At 58.1% G+C, this 25,004-nt stretch overlaps 2 protein-coding genes across 2 annotated transcripts; both read right to left on the bottom strand.

Annotated features, from left to right (window-relative positions):
* Positions 1-1,353: 1,353 nt before the first annotated feature.
* CHRNG (cholinergic receptor nicotinic gamma subunit) lies at positions 1,354-6,401 on the bottom strand. Its single transcript, XM_019629926.1, has 12 exons — positions 6,332-6,401; positions 6,000-6,139; positions 5,698-5,742; positions 5,409-5,518; positions 4,995-5,150; positions 4,184-4,281; positions 3,671-3,871; positions 3,390-3,504; positions 3,073-3,187; positions 2,167-2,383; positions 1,826-1,959; positions 1,354-1,521 (listed from the first exon to the last, which is right to left on the bottom strand). Exons 1-12 carry the CDS (start codon positions 6,384-6,386, stop codon positions 1,354-1,356), a joined length of 1,554 nt encoding a protein of 517 aa, XP_019485471.1. The 5' UTR covers positions 6,387-6,401.
* A 4,128-nt stretch (positions 6,402-10,529) lies between these two features.
* On the bottom strand, positions 10,530-24,837 carry CHRND (cholinergic receptor nicotinic delta subunit). Its single transcript, XM_019629880.1, has 26 exons — positions 24,495-24,837; positions 23,775-23,882; positions 23,329-23,382; positions 23,025-23,214; positions 22,568-22,667; positions 22,316-22,475; positions 21,950-22,092; positions 21,538-21,697; positions 21,154-21,330; positions 20,906-21,070; positions 20,764-20,826; positions 20,282-20,388; positions 19,686-19,896; positions 18,813-18,911; positions 18,382-18,524; positions 17,907-17,951; positions 17,291-17,400; positions 16,963-17,118; positions 16,638-16,747; positions 15,656-15,856; positions 14,364-14,475; positions 14,155-14,269; positions 13,104-13,308; positions 12,896-13,014; positions 11,973-12,203; positions 10,530-10,782 (listed from the first exon to the last, which is right to left on the bottom strand). Exons 1-25 carry the CDS (start codon positions 24,592-24,594, stop codon positions 12,021-12,023), a joined length of 3,336 nt encoding a protein of 1,111 aa, XP_019485425.1. The 5' UTR covers positions 24,595-24,837; the 3' UTR covers positions 10,530-10,782; positions 11,973-12,020.
* Positions 24,838-25,004: the final 167 nt, after the last annotated feature.

Raw genomic sequence — 25,004 nt, 5'->3', positions numbered from 1 at the left:
CAACAGGAACCAGAGCGGGTCCCACCATCATCAGATTGCCTCCTGGACTCAAGTCTCTGCTCCAAACACACAGCGGGTGCACGGGGCACACAATGGAGTAAAGGACATGAACCTGCTGGTGGCTGAGTCCCAAAGCCAGCGACCCTGAACTTGGCCGAGGGGGTTCTTTCAGGGACCCTCTCCCCTTCCCCCACTTTATATGCCACTTTCACATTTGTGAATCACCTTCACCAGTGCCTTTGATCCTGTGATGAGAGCAGATCGGAGTTGATATCGGTGCCCATAGTCACAGGTGAGGAAGCAGGCTCAGGGAGCACAAATGACTTGCCCAAGTTTACCCTCTTGTCACCAACAGCTCAGACCCCCAACTGTACTCTCTCAAAGCAGGGTCTTGCCTCTCCCCCAGGAAGACATGTCTGCTGGCCATCATTTCCCAAGTGGGGTCAAGGGAGGCTGGTCAGTGTCTCCTCCCTGAAGGCAGGGCCCAGCAGTTCCCCCTGTAGCTTCCCAGCCTCCCTACCTCGCTCTTCCTTAACATCCTGTGGGGCCAGTGCAAATCCCCCAGCCTTTGTGAAGAGAAGGAGGAGGGGTCTGTTTTCCAGCCTGTGTCTAAGAGTGTCTAAGGTTGGGTCAGAATTGGTAATTCGGGACTCCAAACGTTATTTAGCCGCCAGTGTTCTGGGAAAGCCCCTCTTACTCTGGGCCCCAATTTGCCAATCTGAAATATGGGGATAGACACATAGTGATTCTTGCTTTTCCATGATGCTGTGAGAAGCTCTTATCTTAACAACGAAAAAAGATAATAAAACTCGTGAAATCTTCTGTGATCAATGGCAAAAAATGCACATGAACAGGAAGGTCACTGGTGCAGGTGAGTGCTGCGTATAGCACCCAAAGGCAGGGGAGGGAGAGAGCAGCTGGAGTGGGCTGCTGCTCTTCTTTTGAGAGAGCGTTGGTTGCTATTCTTCACGTTTCTCTTGACTTCCCTCCTTCAGGAAGTCATAAAAAGGAAGGGAGGCCCAGGCCTGGAGGGATGCTACCTAGTTGGGAGCATCATGCAAAAAACAGTTTTTAGGGCTTCAAAAATCATGGGAGCTGATCGTGCTTACTGAAGTGAGGGGAGCGCCGGGATTAGCCAGCCACTGTCACACGGATGCTGACCCCCGCAGCACGCCCTGCCCTCAGCCCATCCCCAACCACTCCAGGACTCTAGCTCTGACTCTTTATTTCTCCAGCTTTTCTCAGGGCTGTTTGGCTTCCATGGCCCTAAAGGGTGGGTCCCAAAGAGCACACTTATGACCTCAGCAGAACAAAGCCGGTAAGACTCCGCATGGCTCACAGCGACTGGTCGATTCAGTCAGGCAGGTAGGGGCGGGGGTCTCCAGGGAACGGCAGGGCAGGCGCCTGGTTGTAGTGGGCCATGAGGAAGATGCCAGCCGTGCCGCAGACAAACAGCGAGAGCATGGCCAGGAAGCAGACGCGGTCCAGCACGCGTCCCACCAGGAACCACTCCTCGTTTCCCTGAGGGTGGGAGGCAGGGTAGGATGACCAGGGTGGCGCCAAGCCGGCCCTGGATCCCTGAACCATCCTTGGCCTTCCAGCAAGCCTCCATTCTCCATTTTTGGGGGCCCTTCTCACCTACTTCCAGACCTCAACCTGGCTTCTTCCATGGTCCCCTGGCCCTATCCTCCCCTCCTCCCCACTCCTAATTCTACGTTTTCCATCCCATTGCCCTACCATGACCACCCCATTCATCCTGACCCTATGTCAGGTCCAAGTCCCTCACCAAATACTCAATCCCCCTTCCCACCCCAAACTGGCTTACACTGTCAAAGTGACTCTGTTGGTGTCGGGCACAGGCAATGAAGTTGCAGGCTTCCACGCAGGCCTGGATGGCTGGGGCAGCCTGCTTCAGACTGCCACACAACTCCTGGCTCTGCCCTGGCTCCGGGCCTTTCTCTGATGCGATGACAGGGTAAGGTTTTGGGAGTAGGATGGAGGAGAAACGAGCAAAGAGGGTAGCCTCTCCTTAGGGACCCCAGCCCCTCCCCAACCTGGACGCTTGCCCAACACTCATCTGCAGCGCCTGTTGCTTTGGCCAACAGGCAGCCCTCCCCATATGGAGTCCCTAGGGAAGAAAGTCCCCAGTGTCACACTCTGCCTCACCTAGTTTCTCCAGCGCTGCCCTCACCAGCCCGTTGCGCTGCCGCTGCCGGAAAAGGACTTCACTGCGAGGCAGGCAGAAAGCCGCCTCGTCCCTACTGGTGATTGACCACCCAGTGGAAGAGCCGTTCTGTAGCCGGGGCCGGGTGTCCTGCACAGCTGCTGGGGCCAGCGGGCGAATGTGCATCCGCAGCAGCTGGGGCAGGAGCCGCAGGAACACCTGGAGAGGGGATGGTCTGGGTGGCTTCACTTGGCAGCCAGGCTGGGCTTCAGAGCAGAAGGTAGAGGTTGGCATAAAGGGCTCATGCTGCCAGAGGTCTGGAGGCAGCACATGAGGGGCAGTGGCTGGCCCCGATACAGGTCGGCTGTTCTGTGCCAGGCATTGAGACCAGGTCCCCAAACGTTTGTGCACATCAGAATCACCAGGGCACTGGTTTCAAGCACAGGTTCCGGGGCCCCACCCCTGCTATTCTGGCCCAGGATAGGGTGGGGGTCCTGGGAATATGCATTTGTGACAAGGACTCCAGCTGGTGACTGTAGGTTGGCTGCAGATTACACAGGCTCTGGAGCCAGACCGCCTGGTCAGAATCCTGTGTCCTCCACTTTCTAGCTGTGTGACCTTGGGTAAGCTACTTAACCTCTCTGTTTCCTCATTTGTAACATGGAGATGATACTAATACCTACTACATAGAGGTTTTATAACGATTAAATAAGTTAGTATGCATAATATACCTGCCACCTGGTAAACACTCTGTTGTTATTAGTCCATTTGGGCACATGCCTCAAGATACACACAAGGGCAGGTTTGCTGCTAAATGTGGCAGGTGAGGAATATGAATAGGGACAGGGTTGCAGAGGAAGGTGTGTGGGAGTGGAGTAGGCCAGGGAGTGGGCAGGGAGGGGCCTTGCCTTGCGGACCCGGCGGGCCATGGAGTGTGTGTGTGGGGACCGCAATGACACGTTGAGCACGACCACAGCATTCACGACAATGAGGATGGTCACCACCAGGAGGAAGGTCAGGTACCTGCCAGGGTGGGGTAGGCATGAGGCAGGCTGGCCCTCGGGCACTGCATCCCCAGATGCCACCCCCACCCTTAGCAGCTGCTCTCCCCAGATCCCTTGGGGTGAGGGGCTGGCATTGAGAATGGCGGGGGTGGGGGTAACAGGAAGGCAGTGCCCAAGCAGGGGGGCATGAGGTGGGCAGCAGGCGTGAGGACCAGTCTTACTTGCTGATGAGTGGCACTGCCTGGGAGGTCTCGGGCACCTTCTTGGCCACAAGGAAGAGGAAGACAGTCTGAGCCAGGAGCACGTTGATGGCGACGGTACACTTCTGGCCACCCGCTGCCCATGACAGAGGCCCTCAGAGCAGGTCTCAGTCTCCCTGCTGTGGGGCACCTCCCCCCACCCCACAAGGAGCCCACTGCCCCTGGGGCAGTTCTGTGCCCTCCCAGCCGTTCCCTGTGCTGCCAGCCGGGGCCATGGCTCCCCTCCCTCGGGCTGCGGGTACCCTTGGCAGGAAGGAAGTAGATGAGGATGGCGACAGAGGAGATGAGGACGCAGGGAGCAATAATGTTGATGACATAGAAGAGGGGCTTGCGCTGGATGAGCAGGTAGAAGACCACCTTCTGGTGGCCCGCCTCCTCGGCCGGCGCCGCCGCGTCCAGCAGCATCTTGGCTGGCCGGTGCCGGATGGCCCACTCCCCGTTCTCTGTGGGCGGCAGGGCGCGGTGGTCACAGGCGCCGGGCGGACCCCCGCAGCCTGTGTGACCCAGCTGGCATGTGCCCAAAGGAATGCCATTGAGGGACAGAACCAGAGTGAAAGATTGTATACTTAATCCTCCTCCCTCCAAAATGGGAGTAATTATCATGGGGGAAATCAGAACGTGGTGGGGCCTTTAAAGAAAAAACGTATTTTATGGTTTACTATAGTTTCCACTTTGAGTCATATGGGAGAGGGCGTGACCTTGGTCTTGCCCTGCGTCCCCAGCCAGGCCCCGCAGGGGCCCTCGGTGGAGGTTACCTGTGAAAGCCTCGGGGTCAATGAAAATCCACTCGATGGTCTGACCCTCTTCCTGGCTCAGCTGCAAATTGATCTCGTTGGTGCTGTAGGTCTGGGACCTGGTAGACAGGGGAGGGAAAGAGGGTGAATTTGAGTGTGTGTGGACCCACCCATGAGGTCACACTAGACGGTCATCTGAGGGCAACCATGGGCAGTTTTGCCTCAAAAAGTGCAGCCAAGATTTTCTGAGTTCTCCACAAAACCTAGCAGCAAGATGAGAGGCGACTTAGGCTCTTTGGGATCTGGGGAAGTTTGAGTTGAAGGGCCAGGAGGCTGAGGGTCAGTGCAGTCGCCTGGTGTCCAAGGGCCCCGGGGCCACTCTGGGTTCTGCCCTCACACTGCCTCCAGGGCAGGAGGGGCCGAGGGTCAGAACAGAGGAAACCTCCTCCTCTGCTTCTGGGGTCTGTTCACTGAGGAGAGTTTCTCTTCAGGGTCTCCCTGTGAAAAGACTGCTCCTCTAAACTAGGGAAGACCCTCCCCCAGACCCCCTTCCCACATTTATGGATGAGGAAACTGAGCTACATTAATGTCTTCCCCTGGGGCACAGGCAGGGTCACAGAAGCAGTGAAGTTGGATGAGTGAGAGGACTGGGACTTAGCAGGGAGGGGCACGGACGTCTTTCAGGTGTCTGGGCCTGAGATGAGCACAGAGGCCCAGACAGATGGAGCCAGGCCCCCAGCCAGAAGCCACATGTCTCACCCCCTCACCCCTGCCAGAGCCCCTCTCAGGGCAGCTCCCTAAAATCCCCCCTCGCCCCAATAAGTGGCCTCACTGGAAGATGAGGGAGCAGTTCTGCCAGTCGAAGGGGAAGTAGGTGACGGAGACGGGGCAGGAGGAGCGGAAGATGGCGGGCGGCAGCCAGTAGACACAGCCATCAGGAGACACAAGCACGTTGCAGTAGAGGGCCACCTCGAACACGCCATCCACGCTGCGCACAGGCCAGACCACGAGGCTGAGGTTCACGCCCTCGACAGCCTGGCTAGCCCTCTGCTCTGCATGGATGGGGCCTGGCACGCTGACCTCTCCCAGGGCCATGCCACTGCCTCATCTCCACCTGGGCACAGGAAACCACCACCTCCCCCAGCCATCTCCATGCCACTCCCACCGCACCAGGCTCCTAGTCCTGCTAAGCCCTGCCCTTATGTCCGTTTGTCCCCCCCCGCCCCTGTGTGTGCCCTCTCCTCACTTGTTCTCCAGCACGACATCTGGCCGCCACACCATGGTGGACGGCACCCTCAGCACCCACAGGCCTTCGTAGTCTTGTGGGTCCCAGCGAAGGCGATAGTCACACCACTGCTGCAGGGGGATGGGGATTGCCAGGCCCCCGCTCTCGGTTGTGCCACACCCGCAAGAACAGGAGCCCAACCAGGGGGCACAGAAAAGGCAGGGTGGGGGGAGCGGGGGAGGACAGGCCTTGGGGCCCCATGGTAGGGGGCCCCGATAGAGGGAAAGAGGGGGGCCGAGTGGTCTCTTACCATCTCTATCCAAACATTGGTGGTGAGGGCCTCCTCTCGTTCGTTCTGGGGGTGCAGACCGAGGGATAAGGCCCCATCGCTTGCCCTCCCCAGATGTTAGTCCCTCCAGGCCACTGTTGGGTCCTACAGGACCCCAGCCTCCTAGGCAGCCTCCACGGGAACATTTCAGCTTCTTGGCGTCTCCCCTGTGCGGCCCTCCCCATCTTGGCTACTGGAGCAGGCCCCTCCCTCTCTCCAGCAGGTCCCAGAGCCTTGGGCCCTGGCCCCCTCCTCCATCGTCCTCCCACAGGCCTGTGGCTCACCAGGGAGATGAGGTTGGTGAGGGTGAGCTTCAGGCTGACGTTGACCACGTCCGAATCCCGCTGGGCGGGTCGCAAGTGGGGGTTGTAGTCGTGCATCAGGTCCGCCAGCAGACGTGCTTCCTGGTTCCAGCTCTGGGATCCTGCAACAGACAGCCGTGAGCCTGGGTGCAGTGGCTTTGGGGCAATAAAAGAGGAGACCATGAGAGGATGTGACATGGAAAGGCAGGGAGCTGGGGTTGGGGGCAGGCTCCAACCCTCCAGACCCTCCATCCCCTAAGGCCTTGGACCCCCGCTCCAGGCTTCCCCAGGCCCACAACCCCCTGTGTCCACACCCAGGCAGATAGCCAGCAGTGGCAGGAGGAACAGCTGCCCCTGACCCCTGTGCATGGTGCCACAGCTCTCCACAGTGACAGGGGTGGGACGGCAGCTCCCAGGTCTCAGGCAGGGAGATGTACACTCTGTCTCATGTAACAGCCCACAACTCCCACCCCAGCCAGCCCTGCCAGGCCGGCCCAGCCCCACCAGCTGTCTGACCACAGCACTGTCAGCTGTTCCAGGATGGACACAATGCCAGGCTCAGGTTACCTGGGCTGGGGAGGGGACAGAGGGGCCCCGTCTGCCCTAACAGAGGTGTTCCAGCTTCCACGTCCTCTCAGACTCAGTTGTCCCAGCTCTCCATTCATGGTCCAGCTGGGGACTTGAGGATGTGGCAGAGAGAAGGTAGAGTGCTGAGGAAGGCTCCCTACTGCTCCCTCCAGTGGGTCAGGCTTCGGGGAGGTGTGAAGGCTTTTGGCTAGCTATGTTTGTACCTGAGTTTCTCTGTGACATGGGTGAGGACCCCAAACCTCTCCTATCAGCTTGACATCTTCATGGGTCACTCCCCTGGGCCAAGACACTAGAGGGTAAAATGCCTACAAGAAAGATACATCCCCCAGGTTTTGACATCTTAACACAAATTAGGGTCCCAGATCAGGGTCCTCCCTATCTCTGAGGCATGGGTCCCAGCCTGGTAAGCTTTACAGGAAGGAGGGCTGAGAAAGATCTGGAACTCAGGGCTCTTGTGAATAGGACAGCCCCTAAATAGGGGTGCTTCCATGGGGCTTCAGTATTTATCAAACCATCCACAGACTTATGGAGTCCCCAGCATGTGGCAGGCATAGCATTAGGCTGGGGGCACCCTGGATACACCTGAGCTGCTCACTTAAACTCACAAGGTTGAGGTTCCCCCAGAGAAGGGGACCCAGAAGGGCCGGGAAGCAAGCTCCCATTCACTTTGAGGTTTGTGGTTGGAGAAGGATGGGGCTGAGGCAGATCTAGGAGCCAGTAGCCATGACCACAGGCTCAGGCCACCTGTCTTCTGATCCTCTATTCGAAGCAGACAGGTCAGCAAGTCGCAGTTCATGGGCAAGACAGAAAGCACAGGTTCCCGTCCATGACACCCACCCTTCAGCATCCTGGGACATAGGATGGCGGATGCCTCTGACGGCTGCAGGAAAGCACCATTTCAGGACATGTCCCTCACCCCATAAGTGAATGATGTCTGTGGCGTTTCAATGTGTGTCAGTAAACCGGAAGTCAGCCGACGTGCCCTGTCCTTGGAAATCCAAGTGAAGTTGGCTCGGATCCCAGCTTCTTGCAGGAAGGCTACAAGTTCCTCCCGTCCTCACCAGGACTTGGGGGGACGGGGAGGCTGTAGTGGTGGCAGCTGCCTTCCTGGTCATCTGCGTTCACTGCGTTACATTGTGGGTGGCTCGACTGCCAGGCCCCACACTCAGTTTTTCTTGACACTCCCCTCCACCCCTAACCCCCGCCACACATCTAACCCACTTTCTCTGGAGTTTGCAAAGCCAATGACCCCTTCTCCTCACTTTGCCCGCCGGTGCCTCCAGACTCAATTCCCTCATCCATTTTGCAGAATAATATCTCTCCCCCGCCTCTACTCCCCTCCAAGACCACCCTTTGCCAAAGATCATTCATGGCTTCTGCTAAATAATGGACCACCTATCCACGCCCCCTCCCTCAGGACCACCCAGGCAGAGGTGGGTGACTTTCCCCTTTCCCACACGTGTCTGGGAGAGAAGAGGAAGATTATGGAGACTGACTTCCCTCTGATGTGAATTATGCCACCTCCCTACGTATGAAGATTTAAGCCCCTGTTTTCTCTCCTCTCTGCTCTTGGAGAGAGACTGAGAAGTCTCCTTGGTTCTCAGGAAGGTGCATTGTCTTTGAGGAGTGGTGGCTCCTGCCCTGGAAAGGTTAAGGGGGAGGTATGGGACCCATTAAGAGAAAACCTTCTGCAGGCGTCGTCCATAATCTCACAACTATTGCTCCATTACTACCTTCTACTCTAGAGGCTGAAAAAGCGAAAGGCTCATTTCCCAGGCTCCCTTGCAGATCGGGGCGGCCATATGATAACATCTTGACCAACGGATGTCTGCAGAAGTTGGTTAAGGGGCTTCAGGGGGAAGCTTTTGCTTTCTAATAAAAGGGATCAGAAATGGCTGCTTCTTTCCTGCCTTGAATATAAGTGTGAAGTGTGGAGCTGTGGCAGTCAGTTTGCACCCTGGGGCAACAAGCCTGGGTCCCTAATAGCTTCATGGCACAGCTGACCCAATGTTGCAACCGCTCCCTCACAATTTTTATTCTGTGAGAAAGAGGAAACCTTATTTGTTTAAACCACGGTTCTTGGGGTTTTCTGTTCCTTGCAGCCCAGTGCATTCTTTTTTTATTTTATTTTTTTTATTTTTATATTTTTAAAGATTTTTATTGGGGAACTGGGGGATGGGAACAGTGCTGGGGAATTGGGAAGGGGAACAGACAAGTTGCTGTCCTTTTGTTCTTCAGTCTAGTTGTGGAGGACGTTGCTTCACTGGCCCAAGTTGGTACCATTATTGCACTCTTCCCAGGCGAGGCAGATCAGTCGCCGGCCTCTGGACGGCCGCTCACGGCGGCTGCTGGCCGCTCACGCTGGCTGCTGGCTATACACGGTAGCCCATGGCAACCCACTGTAACAGTGGCTGCAGCCTACGCTGTCACTGGCAACTCATGGCAGCCCGGCTCCAGGTTGAGCTGTTGTTCAGCATCTCAGCTGTAGAGGGCAGTGTCACTGGCCCTCATATGTGGGATCCGAACCGGGGCCCTCTGGCGTCCCAAGCCAGCTCTTAAACCACCGCGCCACTCGGCTGGCCCCCAATGCATTCTTAATGGGTTAATTGCCCTTTGAAAGAAGGTGGGTGGCCCTGTGGACTTGGAGAGAGTGTGTAGGGACATCCCTGGCTTCACAGAAAGCTGGCCCTTGTAGGTGTGACTTCCTATGGAGGGAAGGAGATAGAGTTCCATATCACCCAGAGAGTGGACCAGTCCTGACAGCACCCTGGGGCTAGAGTGCTGGGGGGAGTGGGTACTGTTGGGGACCCACTCTGACTCCGGGAACCTATGCAAGAGGCACTTTTAGTGGGGCGTGGCCTTTTGGAGTTGTCTTTTCTGGAAGGCTCACAGCCACCTGAGCAGGGCCTGACAGCTGAGGAGTCACCTGGTGATTGGAATGTACAAGACCGGCTGCCAACAGCACCACTGTGTGGCAGAGAGAAGCAACAACAGTGGCCAAGGGATCTCGGTAGTCCAGGCCCCCTTTGGTCTTTGCCCAGGAGACAGGGGCCCTCCTAGAGAAGGTCCCTCCTGCTCACCTGATGGGTGGAAGTCCAAGCTAGTTTTCCTATTCAAAGGGAAAATATTAAAAATTTGTACCTCAATTGCCAGAGGGGAGGAGGGTTGGGGAGCTGGGTAAAAAGGTGAAGGGATTAAGAAATACAAATTGATAGTTACAAAATAGTCACTGGGATGTAAAGTACAGCATAGAAAATATAATCAATAATGTTGCAACAACTATGTATAGTGCCAGCTGGGTAGCAGACTAGTCAGGGGGGATCACTGCATGAACTATATATGTGTCTAACCACTATGCTGCACACCTGAAACTAATATGAAATCACATTGTCAACTGTAACTGAAAAAGATAAATAATAAAAAAAAGTATACCTTGAATTTGTGGACTCCTATTGGAAGACAGAAATAAGGAGGGTCAGTTTGGGTGTTCTCCCTTCAGTTCCATGGAAAGACTAAACATGTCACCATCTGTATACCTGGGCTCATGAGGTCACTGACTCCCTCAGGGAAATGGGCTGTGAAGACCTTACGCCTGTGCCTCAGGAGGTGAATAACTGGGCGCTCGATGCCTGCGGCAATCCTCTCAGTCACCATGCCAGGCTTGGATGCAGGAGACCCTTGTGAGAGCCCCATCCTCCCTGACTGAGGCCCACAAATGAGCAATGAGATTTAAAAAAAAACAACAAAACAAACTACCCCTTAAATTTGCAGGACACATGTAAGTACCTTCAGGCCGACTAGCAGTTAGATTTTCACAACACCCCACGTACGGGACGTATTTTACGCACATTTTACAGATGAGAAAACTGAAGCTAAGAGATGAGGAGTGGCTCATTCAAGGTCACACTACCCCAAAACTTTGTCTCTTAAATAACAAATATTTATTATCTCCCACAGTTCCTGGGGGTCAGGAACCCAGGAGCAGCTTAGCGGAGTGGTTCCGGCCCAGGGGCTGTCATGGGGCTGTGATCTCATCTGAAGGCCCCACTGGGGCTAGAGAATCCACTTTCAAGTTCACTCATGTAGTTGTTGGCAGAAGGCTTCAGTTCCCCACCTTGTGGGGCTCTCCATAGGGTGTTCATCATGCCAGCTGGCTTCCCCAGAGTGAGAGATCCAACTGAGAGTGAGAATGAGAGAGAGAGAGACAGAGAGACAGAGACAGAGAGACAGAGAGAGAGAGAGGCTGAAATGTCTTTTATGACCTAATCTCAGAAGTGACATAACATCACTTCAGCCTCATTGTATTGGCCACACAGATCAATCCTGGTACGGTGTGGAGCGCACTACATAAGGGTATGATTACCAGGAAGTGGGGATCACAAGGGCCATCCTGAAGGTGGGGTACCTCATATAACCTTATCTCCCAGCTCCTGTAGCCTCAGCCTTTGGTCCTTAAGATAAGATTGGTGGGGCTCCCTTTGGGGTAGAGTTGCCAGATTTAGCAAATAAGTATATAGGATGCCCAGTTCAATTTGAATTTCAGATAAACATGAATTATTTTTTAGTATAAATATGTCCCAAATCTTGCCTGGTAACCCTATTTTGGGGAAGAGGAATAGGTGCCCAAGAGGGGACACTCCTAGGGGAGGGCCGAGTTCTGGGGCTCTAGGCTGGTGCATGTGAGCTGAGGTTGACGGGCTGACCTCTGGCCTCTGTGGCAGCTGGGCCCAACCCTTCCACCCCAGTCCTCAGCTTCCCAGAGGGGCCCCGACAGAGTGGGCAAGACAAAAAGGGCTGGGAAGGCCATTCTGCAACCCTGGTGCTCCCACCCCTGCCAAAGCCTCTAGGGGGCCTGCAGAAAGAGGTGCCCCCAACCTCAGCTCCAGGTGGGGCATCAGAAGCCCAAGGCTGAGGGGTTGACAGGAGGGTGGCTAGAGGAACCAGGACGTGAAGGCACAGGATCCCACCTACTCTACCCCTACCTGGGGGAGGCGGAGGCCAAAAGAGGCCTCTGTCTTTCTCACAGAGGGGTCCCAGAAGGCCAGCCTGAGTGGCATCCTTCCTGGTCCCTGAGTCAACCCCCTGCCTCCCCCCAAATTGCCCTGCCCTACCCCCCAGCCTCTCAGACTTTCTCGAGTGGCTCCTGTCTTTATTTGCAAAGGAACCATTGTTGAGGACATGGGCTCCCTTCCTTGGTCTCAGGAAAGGCCAGCCCATCTCCACCCCAGCCTCGCAGGACCAATGGGGCTCAAGTCTCAGGGCCAGAAGCTGGTCCTTTCTCAGACACCCTTGTCCGCATGGCTCCCTTCCTGTCCCCAGCACCCCTCCTCCCCCCACAGCCCATTCCCTTCAAGCCAAAAGCCCCACCCAAAGCTGTCCTGAGAGCAGGGCCAGGCCTGGCAGGGCAGGCCCGCTCTAAATGAAGCGCTTGTCCTGCTCCAGGTAGGAGAAGGGGTCTCCGGCGAAAGGCTGAGGTGGAGGTTGGTTGTAGATGCCCTGCAGGAAGATCCAGGCAGTGCCCACCACCATGACGGGCGTCACCACAAATAGGCAGAGCCGGTCCACTGTGCAGGCCACCCGGCTCCAACAATCCTTCTCCTGGGGACGGAGTGGGGCAGCAAAGAGACAGGGTGAAGGGGGCCCTCAGACCACAGACCTACACCCCAAGCTGGGCTCAGTGACAGGCATGGCCTTGGCGTGTCTGTAGGGGCTTCCTCTGGCTTACAGCAAAGGGGACATACTGCGTGTCCCCAGCAGGGACACCCCCCTCCAGCCACAGGCAGGGCCGTCATTCGATCTGTCTAGGAGACCGAGAGCAGGGTCACAGCTTCTCTCCGAGCCACTCAGCACTCCTGCTAGCCCCTATGTGAAGTGGGAAAAGGTGCCTCTTTTGCAAGAGAGAATTTTAGAAAGTTGTATAATATTGAACAACCCTAGAAGGCTGCCAATATCTGGCTGTGTCTGGAGTATCAGGCTCGGAGTTGAGCAAGAACAGAAAATGACTAGCAGCTGGGAGAAAGGAGGAACCCTAAGGGATATACAAGGTGTGGCCCCGACGGGGTGGGGCTATGTGTCTGTGTGTATACCTGGGTGTGTGCCTGGCCCAGTGTGCTGCTATGGGGTTCTAGGCAGGGGCTCCCTCTCTCTGGGGGTCCTGGAACCTGCACCCACTGGGAACTCCATCTAAATTGGTATGTGTCTCTGAGGGGAACTGTGCCCCCTTAAGATAGGATACACTTAATCAGTGCACTACCTGAACACCTGTACATGGCAGCCTTGTGGCGACTCACCTCATTGTAATTGTTCTGGTCCCTCATGTGGTTGACAATGAAGTTGGCCCCATCCACAGCTGGCCTCAGCTCACTGAAGAGCTCCTGCTGGGCCTGCTCAGAGCTTGCTGGGGGCCGGCCTGTGGATACCAGGCCAGAGGTGGGCATGAGGCCTGCCCCTACCCCACCTCCCATGGCTGGGCCAAACCCCAAGCCACTGGGGACCCACGTGCAGTGGTGAGGCGTCGGGCCAGCCCATGCCGCTCTGACTGCTTCTCAAACATGAGGTCACTTCGGGACTTGAGCGAGAAGTACTCCTCGGCCTTGGAGATGTAGCCCAGGGAGCTGCTCCTCCGGACCAGGGTCCTGGGGCTGGGCTCGTCCTCTGCTGGGCGGGACATGTGTAGGAGCTCAGGCAGGGTCTCCAGGAAGAGCTGTGGCAGGTCAGAGGGACACAGGAAGGCCATTTAACCAACACGGGTCACCTTCACACATCCAATGTCTGTGACTCCCTTCCTGGCCACTACAAAATGCTCCCTAGCCTGATGCTGTCATTATTCCCCCTACTAATCCCCTACCGGTGGACACTTAGGTTGCTTCCAGCTCTCCCTTATTACTCTTAGCACAGAATAGAATTCATTTGTTAACAATGAATTTATAATATATGAAAAACAAAAAAAGGAAGAAAAATGCCCCAAATCCTGAGCTCTCTTCTGCAAATGCTTAAAGACTAAAAATGTTGGTAAACCACCCTCAGCTGTCCCAGAACAGCCAGGTGGTCCCCACAATGGACGAGAGGCAAGGGCAGCCCTCTCCTAGGCATCGCGCCCCGACAGTCCTCGCCTTCTTTGTAATCGAGGTATAACAAACATACAATAGAATGAGCAAATCTTAAGCATAGCAAATGAATTTTTACAGATGCATTCAACTGAATAAACACCACCCAGATATTGAACATTATCCCAAAAAGGGTCTGTCATGCCTCCCCACATCAATACCCTCTCCCCACCCCCCAGAGGTAACCACCATCCTGACTTCTATCACTAAAGATTGGTTTTGCCTGTCCTTGAACTTCATAGAAAGGAAATTGCACAGTCTGTGGTGCCTGGCTTCTTTCATGTAACTTTTCGAGGTGCCGGCAACGTGTGGAGCAGCTGGTGGTACTTTTGCACTCCACCCCATATGACTATTTCTCCAGGGTGAACCCCGCAGTGTTTTTACCCGGGTTCCTGTAGAGGGGCATATGGACAATTTCCAGCTTTGGGCTGCTGACAGCTCACCTTCTTGACCCCCTCGGACAGCACGTGGGTGCTGGGGGTGCGGAAGTGGATATTGAGCACGATGACACAGATCACCACGACCATGGTCACCAGCACCATGCCAAAGAGCAGGAACCTATAGGCACACACTCAGCCTGAAGCCCCTGTGGGGTTGCAGGGCCATGTGGGGCGCGGCAGGGCAACGTGGGGCAGGGCGGGGCATCACTCACTTGCCGATGAGGGGGATTGCAATCGATGTGGGCGGCAGCCTCTTGGAGATGAGCAGCAGGAAGACTGACTGTGCCAGGAGCACTGAGATGGCCACTGACGTCTTCTCGCCACCTGGGGGAGCCTGCACTTAGCTGTGACCTCTGGTCCCAGAGGGTCCCACTGTGGCCCCTGCACTACTTGTTCACAATGCCATGTGCCTACTGACATCATAGGCTATGGCGCTAGAGCGCCTAGGTTCAAATCCCAGTTCTGACACTTACTGGCTGAGTGACCCTGGGCAAGTAGCCTAACCTCTCTGTGCCTCAGTTTTCTGAACTCTTAAATGTTGTGACGACCAGATGAGAGAGAGTGTGTTAAACGCTTGTCACTCCTCCTGGCACTGGGTAAGGTGTTGTCGCTTAGCGAAGACCAGCTATCATCATTAGCCCATCCTTTGCCACTCAGCCCTCCTAAATTACAGGTCTGCGTGTCCTTCCCTGCACAGACAGCTCCAGGGGGTCCTCACGGCACCAGAATAACACCCCAGCTCCCGGCACGTCACTCAAAGACCCCAGCTCCCGGCACTGCCCTGCTCCTGCCGCCTGAATTCCTGAGTACACGTTGCAGAAGCTGATGTGGTCACGGGTCTGTGGCCCTGCTCCGGTGCCTCTTTTCTATCTGCAATGCCCCTCTCAACCCGTCTCCAGCTCAAGCACCGCCTCTTCCAGGAAAACTTGCCCCCTCCCACCACCCCCAGGCCACGCTCCTAGTCCCCTAGTTTCTACCCTGTCTGCCAGGGGCAGAGGCTGGGTGGCATTTGTTCTGGGAGTCGCTGTGCCCTGCTCATAGCAAACATTCTGGAGCCAAGTGAGCACAGATGACATGTGCCTTTCTAGAGCCAGTAAGTGTAGATGCATGCCTCCACACCCTGGCTCCCTAGAGATCCTGTTATCCACCCACTGACTCAACAGGTGATGGCCTCCTGTGTGCCAGGCCCACAGTCACATATGGTGACCATGACAGACCTGATCTCTGCTCTGGCAGAGGGACAGCCTAGGGTCCTTGGGAAGCCTGTCCTGAGCTGTAGAAGTGGGGTCCAAGAGGGATGAGACACCCAGGGGCCCTGTCCATTTGGGAGATGTTGGACAGGGTCACAGAGCCCTCCCCGCTGGCTGGCAACATGCTCCTCATGCCTGGACCCTGGGCAGGAAGTCCCAGGGATGGTGACCCCCAGGTGGCTGCCAGGAAGAGGTATGGGGCTGAGCTGGGGCCGCAATGCTCTAGTGCCCTCGGGGAGGGCGTTGAGGCTCACAGTCGGCCGGCAGGTAGAAGACCAGGTTGATCATGAAGGAGATGAGGACACAGGGCACCAGGATGTTGATGATGTAGAACAGAGGCTTGCGGCGTATGATGAGGTAGAAGGTGACATACTGGTGGTTGGGACTGTCCAGCGGGACACTGGGGTCCACGTTGACCTTGGCCGGCCGGTGCACTATCTCCCACTCCCCGTTCTCTGAGGGCAGCACACAGATGCCTTGAGGTCAGGCTGGGCATGGGGGCTCAGGGGCGGGGCCTCAGCGCAGTGCGAGGGGTTGGTAGAACGAACCACGCAGAGGCACAGCCAGGTCTGTCTGTGGGGCCCTGGGGGGTCGGGGGGGGCACAGGTTCTGTTTGTGGGTCTTTCCCTGGGGATTGAGATAGCAGTTTTAATCTACAAGGTGGGTCTTTTCCTCTGGAATTGATTTTTTTCCCCCCTTGGAAAAAATAGAAGCTGAGACCATATTTGATTCAAATAAGGAGTCTTGGGGATAACAAAGCAGTGAGAGTAACCCCCCCCCCCGCAATCTTTGATGTACCAGCCTTGGGACCAGCAGGGTGTGGGTCTTCTCTGAATGGACAAGGTGAGCAGTGGGTCCCATAAAATATCTGAGCCTCGTCACAGATAGGGGATGGGGGGCTTTGGGAGGGGGTGACATACATCCCACCAGGATGACAGCTGAAGCCCCAACCACACCCCTGGCCTCCCCAGGGACAGGAAGGTTAAACATGCCCCTCATTTGTTGGCCACATTTATCCCCAGGGACCCTGCTCAGACCCAGAGGGTCTTCTGGTCTTGGCAAGTGCAGGGGGTGGGGCACTGGTGCCCGTCTGTTCTGGCTTTGAGACGCAATGGCCCAACCCGGGCCCCTTTTCCTTTCAGTGTGCTGGATTGGTGTCAGTAAGTGTGACTGTGTGTATGGGGGGGTGGGTTTGAGGGGCCTGCCTGCCCACCCACCAACTGCTGCTCCCAGTACCTGTGAAGCCCTCGGGGTCAATGATGACCCACTCCACGGGGTAGGAGCGGCCGTCTTCTTCCTCCTGCTTCAGGCTCAGGGTGATCTCCTTGGCTGTGTACTTGAGAGAACTGTAAGGGTAGTGGGCAGAGGGTAGTCAGTCTTCAGCCACTGGCTGGGGCTGCGGATGGGGGCAGGCTGGCACAGGAGAGGGAGAGGCCATTGTGGGGGAGGGGAGTTCGAATCAGGACCGAGCAGGGGTCTCTGCCTGAAGTCGCTTCATTCCCCTCCCCTGGCCGCTGGCAGGGTGCCCTGGGGGGAGGGGTGACTGGAGAAGTGGGTGCACCTGAATTTGAGGGAGCAGTTCTGCCAGTCGAAGGGGAAGTAGGTGACGGAGATGGGGCAGGAGGAGCGGAAGATGGCGGGCGGCAGCCAGTACACACTGCCTGAAGGATAGATCAGCACATTGCAGGAGTAGGAGATCTGGAAGAAGCCATCATTGCTGGGGACAAGGACAAGGGCCACAGTGAGCACCAGCCAGTTTGGACTGGCACGGTTGGGGGAGGCAGAGGAGGGAGGGTATTCAGAAGCTTGGGGCTGGAGGGGGAGGCTCAAGGTGCTTAAGGAAGGGAGGCAGAGTGATCAGGGGAGGCCAGCAAGGGCTGCGGCTCAACTTATTCTCCAGCACAATATCTGGGAGCCACAGCATGTCAGAGGGCAGGCGCAGGACGCTGATGTTCCCAAATTCTTTCTCATCCCACTGCAGCCGTTTGTCCATCCAGCCCTAGAAGCTGAAAGGAATGTCAGCAGTGGGCTCTGCTGTGGCCTGGGCTCCCTCACTCCTCCCAATTTCCCTGAGGGAAGACAGGACAAGGTCTAGGGCTGTGACAGAAGAGGTTTGGGAGAGGTGGGGACTCAGGTCTGCCATGTACAGCTGCGCAGGATGTGCACTGCACAACTATGGCAGCACTCTTTCTATGATGGACGTAGAAGACTTACATCTATATTATAAGCTGCTGACCAGTGGCAGGGAGTGTTTTCTAATAAAATCAGGATACTGTGACAATTTCCCCCCAGATGAAGAATCCTAATCCATTCAAAGTTTCTGTCTGGGCTGGTGGCTGCACTGGGTGGGGGAAGGGCAGCTGGGCCTGGGGTTTCTCTGTAGGCAGAAGCCAGCCCCTGCTGGAGGACAGTGTCTGAGCAGGCTGGGGGTCCCAAGCAGAAGTGGGCACAGGGGAACCTGGGCCCTGCACCCTCAGCCCCCAGCTCTCAGTGGGATGTTCTTACGTGCTCAATCCACACGTTAGTGGTGAGGGTCTCCTCCACTTCTTTCTGTAATCAAACAGGAGGGCTGTCCCCCAGGGGCCTGCACCATTGTTTCACATGCATTTCTTTCACATGCACACACTCACCAGGCACCTCCTCGCGGCTTCCACCCACGAGAAGCCGTGGCAACTGGTCCCACCAGGCTGCTGCCCCAAGCAACCAGGACTGGGTGGGCAGAGCGGGAAGCAGGGAGGGCACATGGCCTCTGAAGTATGTCATGGGTGTGATATGGGGGGCACTCCAGAGCTTCGGCTGGAGGGGAAGGGGCCTTAGCCTGAGACCTGGGCGGCATTGGGCACAGAGAGAGGCCAGAACACACTTCCGGGGAGAGGAGTGACCTTACACAGTCCCGGGGCCTTGCGCTTCCTCCACGGCCACCCTGGGGAAGCTGACCTTGCCCTCCAGTCCCCAGCCTCGCCACGGAGGGACCTCTCACCAGGGAGATGAGGTTAGAGAGGGTGAGGGCCAGTGAGATCTCCACGCTCTCCTCTTGGTTCTCTGCAGGCCGGACCTCCTTATTGTAGCCCTTCCCAAACAGGTGCTGGATGAGTCGCTCCTCCTCGTTCAGGCCCCAGCTGCCTGGGGAGGGCAGGGCCAGGGATGGACCAGGGGCAGGGGTTCAGGAAGGAAGATCCCCTGAGGTTCTGCTGGGCCATCGGGCTGGGCTGAGCACGGAGACCCAACCCCTCCCCAAAGTGGGGCCCTGCTGGTCAGGGCCCTCCAGAGAGAAATGGCAGCAGGGGTGGGAAGGAGGCCTGAGGCTGGAGGAGGGAGCACCACGTAGGAGGCGTGGGGAGGACCATGCAGTGGGGTACCCTGGTGGGCATCCTGAGGGACCCCTCAAGATGGGGTGACGTTCACTCTTACCACAGACGACCAGGGCGGCCAGCAGCCCCAGCGTTAACACAGGCCCCTCCATCCTGTCCCTCCAACCAGGTCTTGCGTCTGCCCCTCCAGTCCACAGGGCTGGGGAATGTGGGTGGGTGGCAGAGGGGACAGGTGCAGAGTGGGGGAGGGACAGGGCAGAAGGAAGAGGCAGCCAGTAACGCAATCTGACACCTCTGGGCTCTGCTGCTGGGTAGAGAACCAGGGGCAGGTGATGAGGGGGTGGGGACAGCGACTAGCCAGCTGGAAGGAAACCCAAGGACATGAGGCAAAGATCCCAAGCTAGACTCCCCACTGCTAGCTGTAGGGGTGAGGGCTGGGTGGCAGCACTGGACACTGGGGATAGTGCTGGTCAGCCATGGATGGGGGAGTGGTGACAGGCAGGTCAGCTGCTGCCATTTCTTGGGAAGCAGACACGTCTGCTCAGATGAAGGGCTTAGCTGCAGCCCCTCTCTAGTGTCTTGGTGACCTGTCAACTGCTTCTGGAGGCTGTGCCCTGCACAGGCCTTACTCCCAGAGGTCTAATGTCTATACCCATCCAGTTACCATCTCAAGAAAGCTCCAGAGTTGTTTCCATAGATCATAAATAACGTTTATTAAAGCAACTGTGATTTTTTTGATGGTGCACCTGGGAAGATACAGGGGCCCAGGACCCCTGTCCTCCCCCACACACCCAGCCACCTGTGGTAGTGACAGTTTGTCATCATATTCCCTGAGCTCTCCCAGCCCCTGGGAACAGTAGGTCCTGACCAAGGGCTGGGGGCCCAGACATGGCTCATGGCCACCTGGCTGGGGAAACCAGAGGGCCAGGTGGGTGTTGCTCCTCCTCCCCCAGCCTCCTGCCCTGCCTCATACCCATCTGGCCTCCCTTCGGCTCTGCCTCCACCTGAGCAGCCAAGCGGAAGGTCTGCAGGGCCTGCACCAGCAACCGGGGAAGGCTTCGAGCCAATGTGGCCGGCTCCAGGCCCACCAGGCCACTGAAGACCACGTGCTGACCTCCCAAACCTGCCCGAACCCAGGCTCGGAACAGCCCTGTTATCGTCTTGGAGCCCAGATCTGCCAGGACCTGCAGAGGAAGGGGGGTACGCGAGGGCCCACAACCCCACTCTCGGTCCTCTCCTCCTGGCTCCCCAAACTCTCACCCAGGTCCATCAGCCTTCCTTACCCCCCAAGCCCTGCACACTTCCTGGTTACTTAGACACCCCAAAACCCCTCCACTCACACTTCCCCCTCCCCACCACACCTTCACACCCACCCAGCACCCCAGCTCACAGGCAGCTGCCCTCCCCACCCCCTTCCCCTTAGACTCCCCACCTTCCCCCCAGGCGGCTGGGGGAAAGGTCCTCCCTCCTGCTGGGGAAGGTGGCCCTCTGTCCCCCTACCAATCCAGGCTGACCCAGGTCAGCTTTCTGAGGCCGCTGTGAAAGAGTCTGGGAAGCCTGCGGACCTACCTCCTGAAAGTTCATAGCCAGGCGCTCCAAGGGGACCTGTAGGATCCAGGCATGGGTGTCCTGGAGGGTGGCCAGCTTCTGCCGCAGGGGCTCCAGGCCAGGGCAGCCTGCAGGAAGGGACAGGCCCAGGAATAACAGAACTGATACCAGCACAGTTTTGGGGTGGGTTCCCACCAGCTCAGGACCACCTGGGGGCGGGGGGAGCAGACTTATCTTCATGCAACAGATGGGGGAAACCACGGCTCAGAGAGGTTAAATGATAGCACAAAGCCGAGCATTTCCTGACACTGATGAGGGCCCAAAGCCACAAGTAGCCCCAAAGAGTCATCCCCTTGCTTTAGGGGAGGGGGAGAGCGCATCTGCCCCTTTCCTCATGGGGGTAACTGCTTCTCAGTTCAGATCCCAGAAGAATGCCCTCCGGGCCCGGGTTAGCTAGCCCTTGGCCTACTCCCTTGACGATGGCCGGCAGGGGGCGTCATTACCGTACGCGTCCCTGCGCTGCTCAAGCCTCGGCTTCGAGATCCGCGCGCCTGCAGCCCGGGATCCTGGGGAGACGCAGGATTAGGCGAAAGCCTCGGCGGCGCAGGGGTGGGTCCAGAGCTGGGCTGTAAGGACCCAGGGTACCTGCGTGCAGCCGCTGCTCGCGGGAGGGGTGCCTGGGAGGCTCGCGGAGCGACAGAGCGTGGCCAGCTAGGACTGAGGCGAGCCGCCGCTTCCCCGGGCGCGGGCGGAACGACTCCTGGGCGCCCCGCAGCAGCTCCAGCAGGGTGTGCGCCAGCGAGCGCAGCTCTGCCAGTAGGACAAGGGTGCGAGCGGCGGTCAGACGTGCGCCAGCCCCCTACCCCCGACCCAGCCCCGGGACACAGACTGACCGCAACGCCGCCGGCGCTGCAGGCACTGCTGGTGCGCCAGGGGCACACAGGCACCCTCGGGCCCCGGGCACAGGTGGGCGTAGAAGGCGCAGGGCGTGGCGGCGTCTGCCAGCGGCTCCTCCGGCGGGTCCCAGGCCAGAAGCTCCCGGCAGCTGGGCTCACGGTTGGAGGGGGCCGCTGCGAGGATCAGCAAGGGCCAGTTCACCGAGCTCCCCCCACCACCACGTTTGGGGCCCTAGCCCCCGAAGCCCTGCTCAGTTGGAAGACAGGCTTTCCCGGCGCAGAAGGGGGCTGGGAGGGGGGCGGGATGGAACTAGGATTGGACTTGTTCCGAGCTGTCGGCGGGACGCTGCTGGGGGGCAATAGGAATCCGACGCTCACCGCTCATCTGCTCCTGGAGCCAGTCCTTGAACACCGCCACACGGGTGTAGACCCCGGGCTTCCCTGGCTCTCCGCATCCATCCCCCCATGAGGTGACTCCGTACAGGACCTCCCTGGGGCGGGGGCCAGGCTCAGAACAGGTCAGGGGGCCTCCAGAGTCACCCTGCGGAGACACAAGTCAAGAGAGAGGACACTGTATCGACCCGACACCCCCTCATGTGCTAGCCTTATACCTGACAGGACAAAGCAGCTCTGAGCTCTACTGGGGTTACCACGCTTGTACCCATTTTAGCCTCGAGGACTAGAGGCGCAGAGAAGTCGAGTGACAGCCTGACTGTGGAAGGAAAATAGGCTGTCCCGCCGCTGGGGAGCGGCCCCCCCAACGCCCCTCTCCTCCATCAATCGGGGCTCGTACCTGGCATGAGTCGATGCCCCCGGCCAGATAACCGGCACAGAGCATGGTGCTGGGGTGCAGCCCAGGCCCCAGGGCCCTTCGGCAGGTGTCGGCGCTGAGCAGGGGCACGCGGGCCTCCCTCACCGCCTCAGCCGCAGGCCCGTCTACAGGAAAGCAGTGGAGGGGCCTGAGGCCTGAAGGGCCGAGGTCCTGATTTGAGGGTCCCCCGCCTCCCACTACCCTCTTTGGCTGCTCCCCTTTTGCAAGATCGACAGCATTAAGTGAAGGCAGCTGGGCGTAGTAGATCCAAGTCTTTACACCACGGCCTACACAAACTCCATCACCCCAGTCCTACGCACACGCGCGGCTCACCGGCCCTGCCCGTACCTTGGAAGAGGGCCCCCCAGCCCGCGATGGCGCAGGAGGTGCCGGCGGGGGGCTCTCGGGGCCCCTGGGGCAGACACACGGAGCGTGCCGCCCCTGCGGGGCTCGCGGGCGTCCACAGTTGCACCAGGGCGAGGTCATTGTGGAAGGTCCGCGGGTCAAACTAGGGAGAGAGTGACGGTGCCGTGTCAGTGAGGCGCGGGGTGGGGGGGGGTGCTGTTCCCAGCTCTGGGGGTCTGGGGGCTGCCCTCTCACCTTAGGGTGGGGCAAGATGCGATTCACCGGCACCTCCTCCGCTTGCTCGCCGCGTGGCCCTTCGGCCAGCTTCACCGTCCACAGAAGCTCGTTCGAGGCGCTGGGGGGCGAGTGGCAGGTGATACCCGGGACAAGGGTGTAGCAGGTTCCCTGGAGACTCTGCTCTCTGCCCACGGGCACCACCCAGCGATCTCGCACGCCTGGCTGGCTCCCTGCCTGGGGGCAGGGAGAAGGGGCCCGGGAGCTGGCCGAATGCGCGGGGAGGTGGGCCTGCAGAGATCCGAGCCCCGGCGGCGGCGCGACGCGGGCGCCTTGAGGCAGGAGAGCCCGGAAGGGAGCTGCCGCCGCCGGGGGGCAGCAGAGACCAGCCCTCGCGGTGTCACACACAATGATATGGGAGAAACAGGACCCCAAGTTGGAGACTCCGGCTGGGCAGGGGGCTGGGAGCCGAACCTACCCTGCGAAGCAGTGTGCGGCAGTGAGCACCCAGGACGCCGCCACCAGGACGCCGCCGCACAGAGGCTGCCCGCTGAGTTGTAGCCTCACCAGCCAGGGCCAGGCTCCGGGCGGTGCCGTGCTGCCCCCCACAATGCGGCCGTAGGCCTGGGTCACGTTTTGAGTGCTCCGGAGCCTCTCGCCACAGGGCCCTAGAAAGGCGGATGCGCTGTCACAGGGGACAAGTCCTGGCTGTCCTCGGCATCTAGGCCTCCCCAGGGTCCACCTGCTCTCAGCCCTGTCCCCTTGAAACTTTTCAGCCTCACCTGGCTCAGGTGAGTCCTGGAGGAAGGGGGCTTGAGGCCTAGAGCGCCCAGGTCCTGCTGAGAAACAGACCTTTGAGATTCACTGCCACCCCCCACCCTTCCTCCACCCCAAGCTGGTCCTGAGCCCTCTCTTTGCCCTGGGCTCCTTTTCTGTTACCCCAGCCCCTAGCAGTCAGGGTCTATTTCATCAGCCATACATTTCTCAATGTTCACCAAGAGAGCCCAGACCGCGCCTGCCCTCTGCCCCTGCACCAGCTGTGCCCTGAGCCTGGCATGCCCTTTCCACTGGGAGAGACCTTCCTGAGCAGTTGTCTTGGTTGCAGCCGCACCCAGTCTCTGTCTCCAAGGAGTCAAGTCTGAAGGGAGGGGTTGGGGTGGACAGGAGAATGGGCCCAGAGCAGTCAGCACAAGCTCACCAGGGCATGGGGTGGTATGGTTGGCACAACCTCGGCACTCATGCAATCTGTGCTGGATCTCCATCACCACTAGCTTTACTGCCCACTGGGCACTCTTCTGGGCAGTCTGCAAGGCCTTCGTCCCTTGGGCTGACAGAGCTGCTAGGACATGGGGCACAAGTCTTGCAAGGTTGTCCTCCTCGCCCCAGCCCCAAGCCCTGCCTTGGAAGACCCACAGGGAAGCAGGCTGGACTCCTGGTGCACTGGGCCGGAATGGGAGGAGAGAGAACCCCAGGACCCCAGGGCCCAGCACTCAGGGGATGGTTCTGGAGTCTCAGCCCAAGGTGTCTCTATAATTCAACTGAGCTGGGCTGGAATCTTTGAAAAGGACCCTTCCTTAAACACCCTGAAGGAAAAACAGCACCCAGAAGGTACAGAACCACAGAACTCAGACTTATTGACACAAAATGACTGTGGTTGAATTGCCCACCTTCGGGCCCAGAGAGCCAAGGAGACGCTGCTCTGGGCCCTTACCTTCGGGCTAAACCTGGAAACTTCTCTAATGCACACGCTTGCTGGCTCCCCTTCCCTTCCCTTCCTCATCCTCCGCCTCCCTCTCCTACCTGTGTCTCGGCCCGGCCCCTTCTCCTGGCAGGAGCAAAAGGACCTTGTGGATGGAGGTGGCACGTTCAGGTTCCCCTGCCTGGGACCCACTTCCTTCCTCTCTGACCCTCCCACCTCAGCTGCTCCCTCAGACCAGCCCGGGCTCACCTTGCAGGGTGCTGGGGGGCAGGCGCATGTACAGTGGGTGCCCCTGGGCAGATTGTGGGTCTTGGAGGGGCAGCAGTAGCAGCAGCACAGCCAGCAGCATGGTGATCAGGGCACCAAGCCTGTCGTCTTTTCCCCTTGGGGTCCACCTTCCAGGCACTTATCCTATGGTGCCTGCCTCCCGCTGCCTTTCTGTCCCTGGGCACTGAAATCTCGTTCTTCAAATCATCTGACACTATTACATCAAAGTTACCCGCTTCCCTTGGTTGTCCCTCACCTGGCCCTTAACTCCTGGAGCCCACAAGGGAATGGAGCTTGGGGGGCTATATAGAGGACAGTCTGGGGGGGTACATGGGAGGGGGGCCAGGGCTGGGGGACGGCACAGGGTAGTGGGTTCAACCCTCATCTTTGAAGTCTTGTCATCCGGCCCTGAGGCCCCCCTTCTGTCAAAGGAGCCCTTGTTTCTGCGGCTTCATCAAAGGGGCCTGGACAGGCCGGAAGAGCTGACGGTTG

Source organism: Hipposideros armiger, unplaced genomic scaffold (genome assembly GCF_001890085.2).
Source record: "Hipposideros armiger isolate ML-2016 unplaced genomic scaffold, ASM189008v1 scaffold_17, whole genome shotgun sequence".
Lineage (NCBI taxonomy): Eukaryota > Metazoa > Chordata > Mammalia > Chiroptera > Hipposideridae > Hipposideros > Hipposideros armiger.
This window is presented reverse-complemented; position numbering and strand designations above follow the sequence as displayed.

Excerpts from the sequence above, each read along its gene's own strand:
- CHRNG (XM_019629926.1), bottom strand. The coding sequence starts at position 6,386 with ATGCACAGGGGTCAGGGGCAGCTGTTCCTCCTGCCACTGCTGGCTATC. Across the intron at positions 5,743-5,999 it reads TCACCAACCTCATCTCCCTG|AACGAACGAGAGGAGGCCCT; the intron begins GTGAGCCACAGG and ends CTGCACCCCCAG. Across the intron at positions 3,188-3,389 it reads GCAGTGCCACTCATCAGCAA|GTACCTGACCTTCCTCCTGG; the intron begins GTAAGACTGGTC and ends CCACCCTGGCAG.
- CHRND (XM_019629880.1), bottom strand. The coding sequence starts at position 24,594 with ATGCTGCTGGCTGTGCTGCTGCTACTGCTGCCCCTCCAAGACCCACAA. Across the intron at positions 22,668-23,024 it reads GCCGCACACTGCTTCGCAGG|CGCCTCGAACGAGCTTCTGT; the intron begins GTAGGTTCGGCT and ends CTCGCCCCCCAG. Across the intron at positions 17,952-18,381 it reads TCTCTAACCTCATCTCCCTG|AAAGAAGTGGAGGAGACCCT; the intron begins GTGAGAGGTCCC and ends GTTTGATTACAG.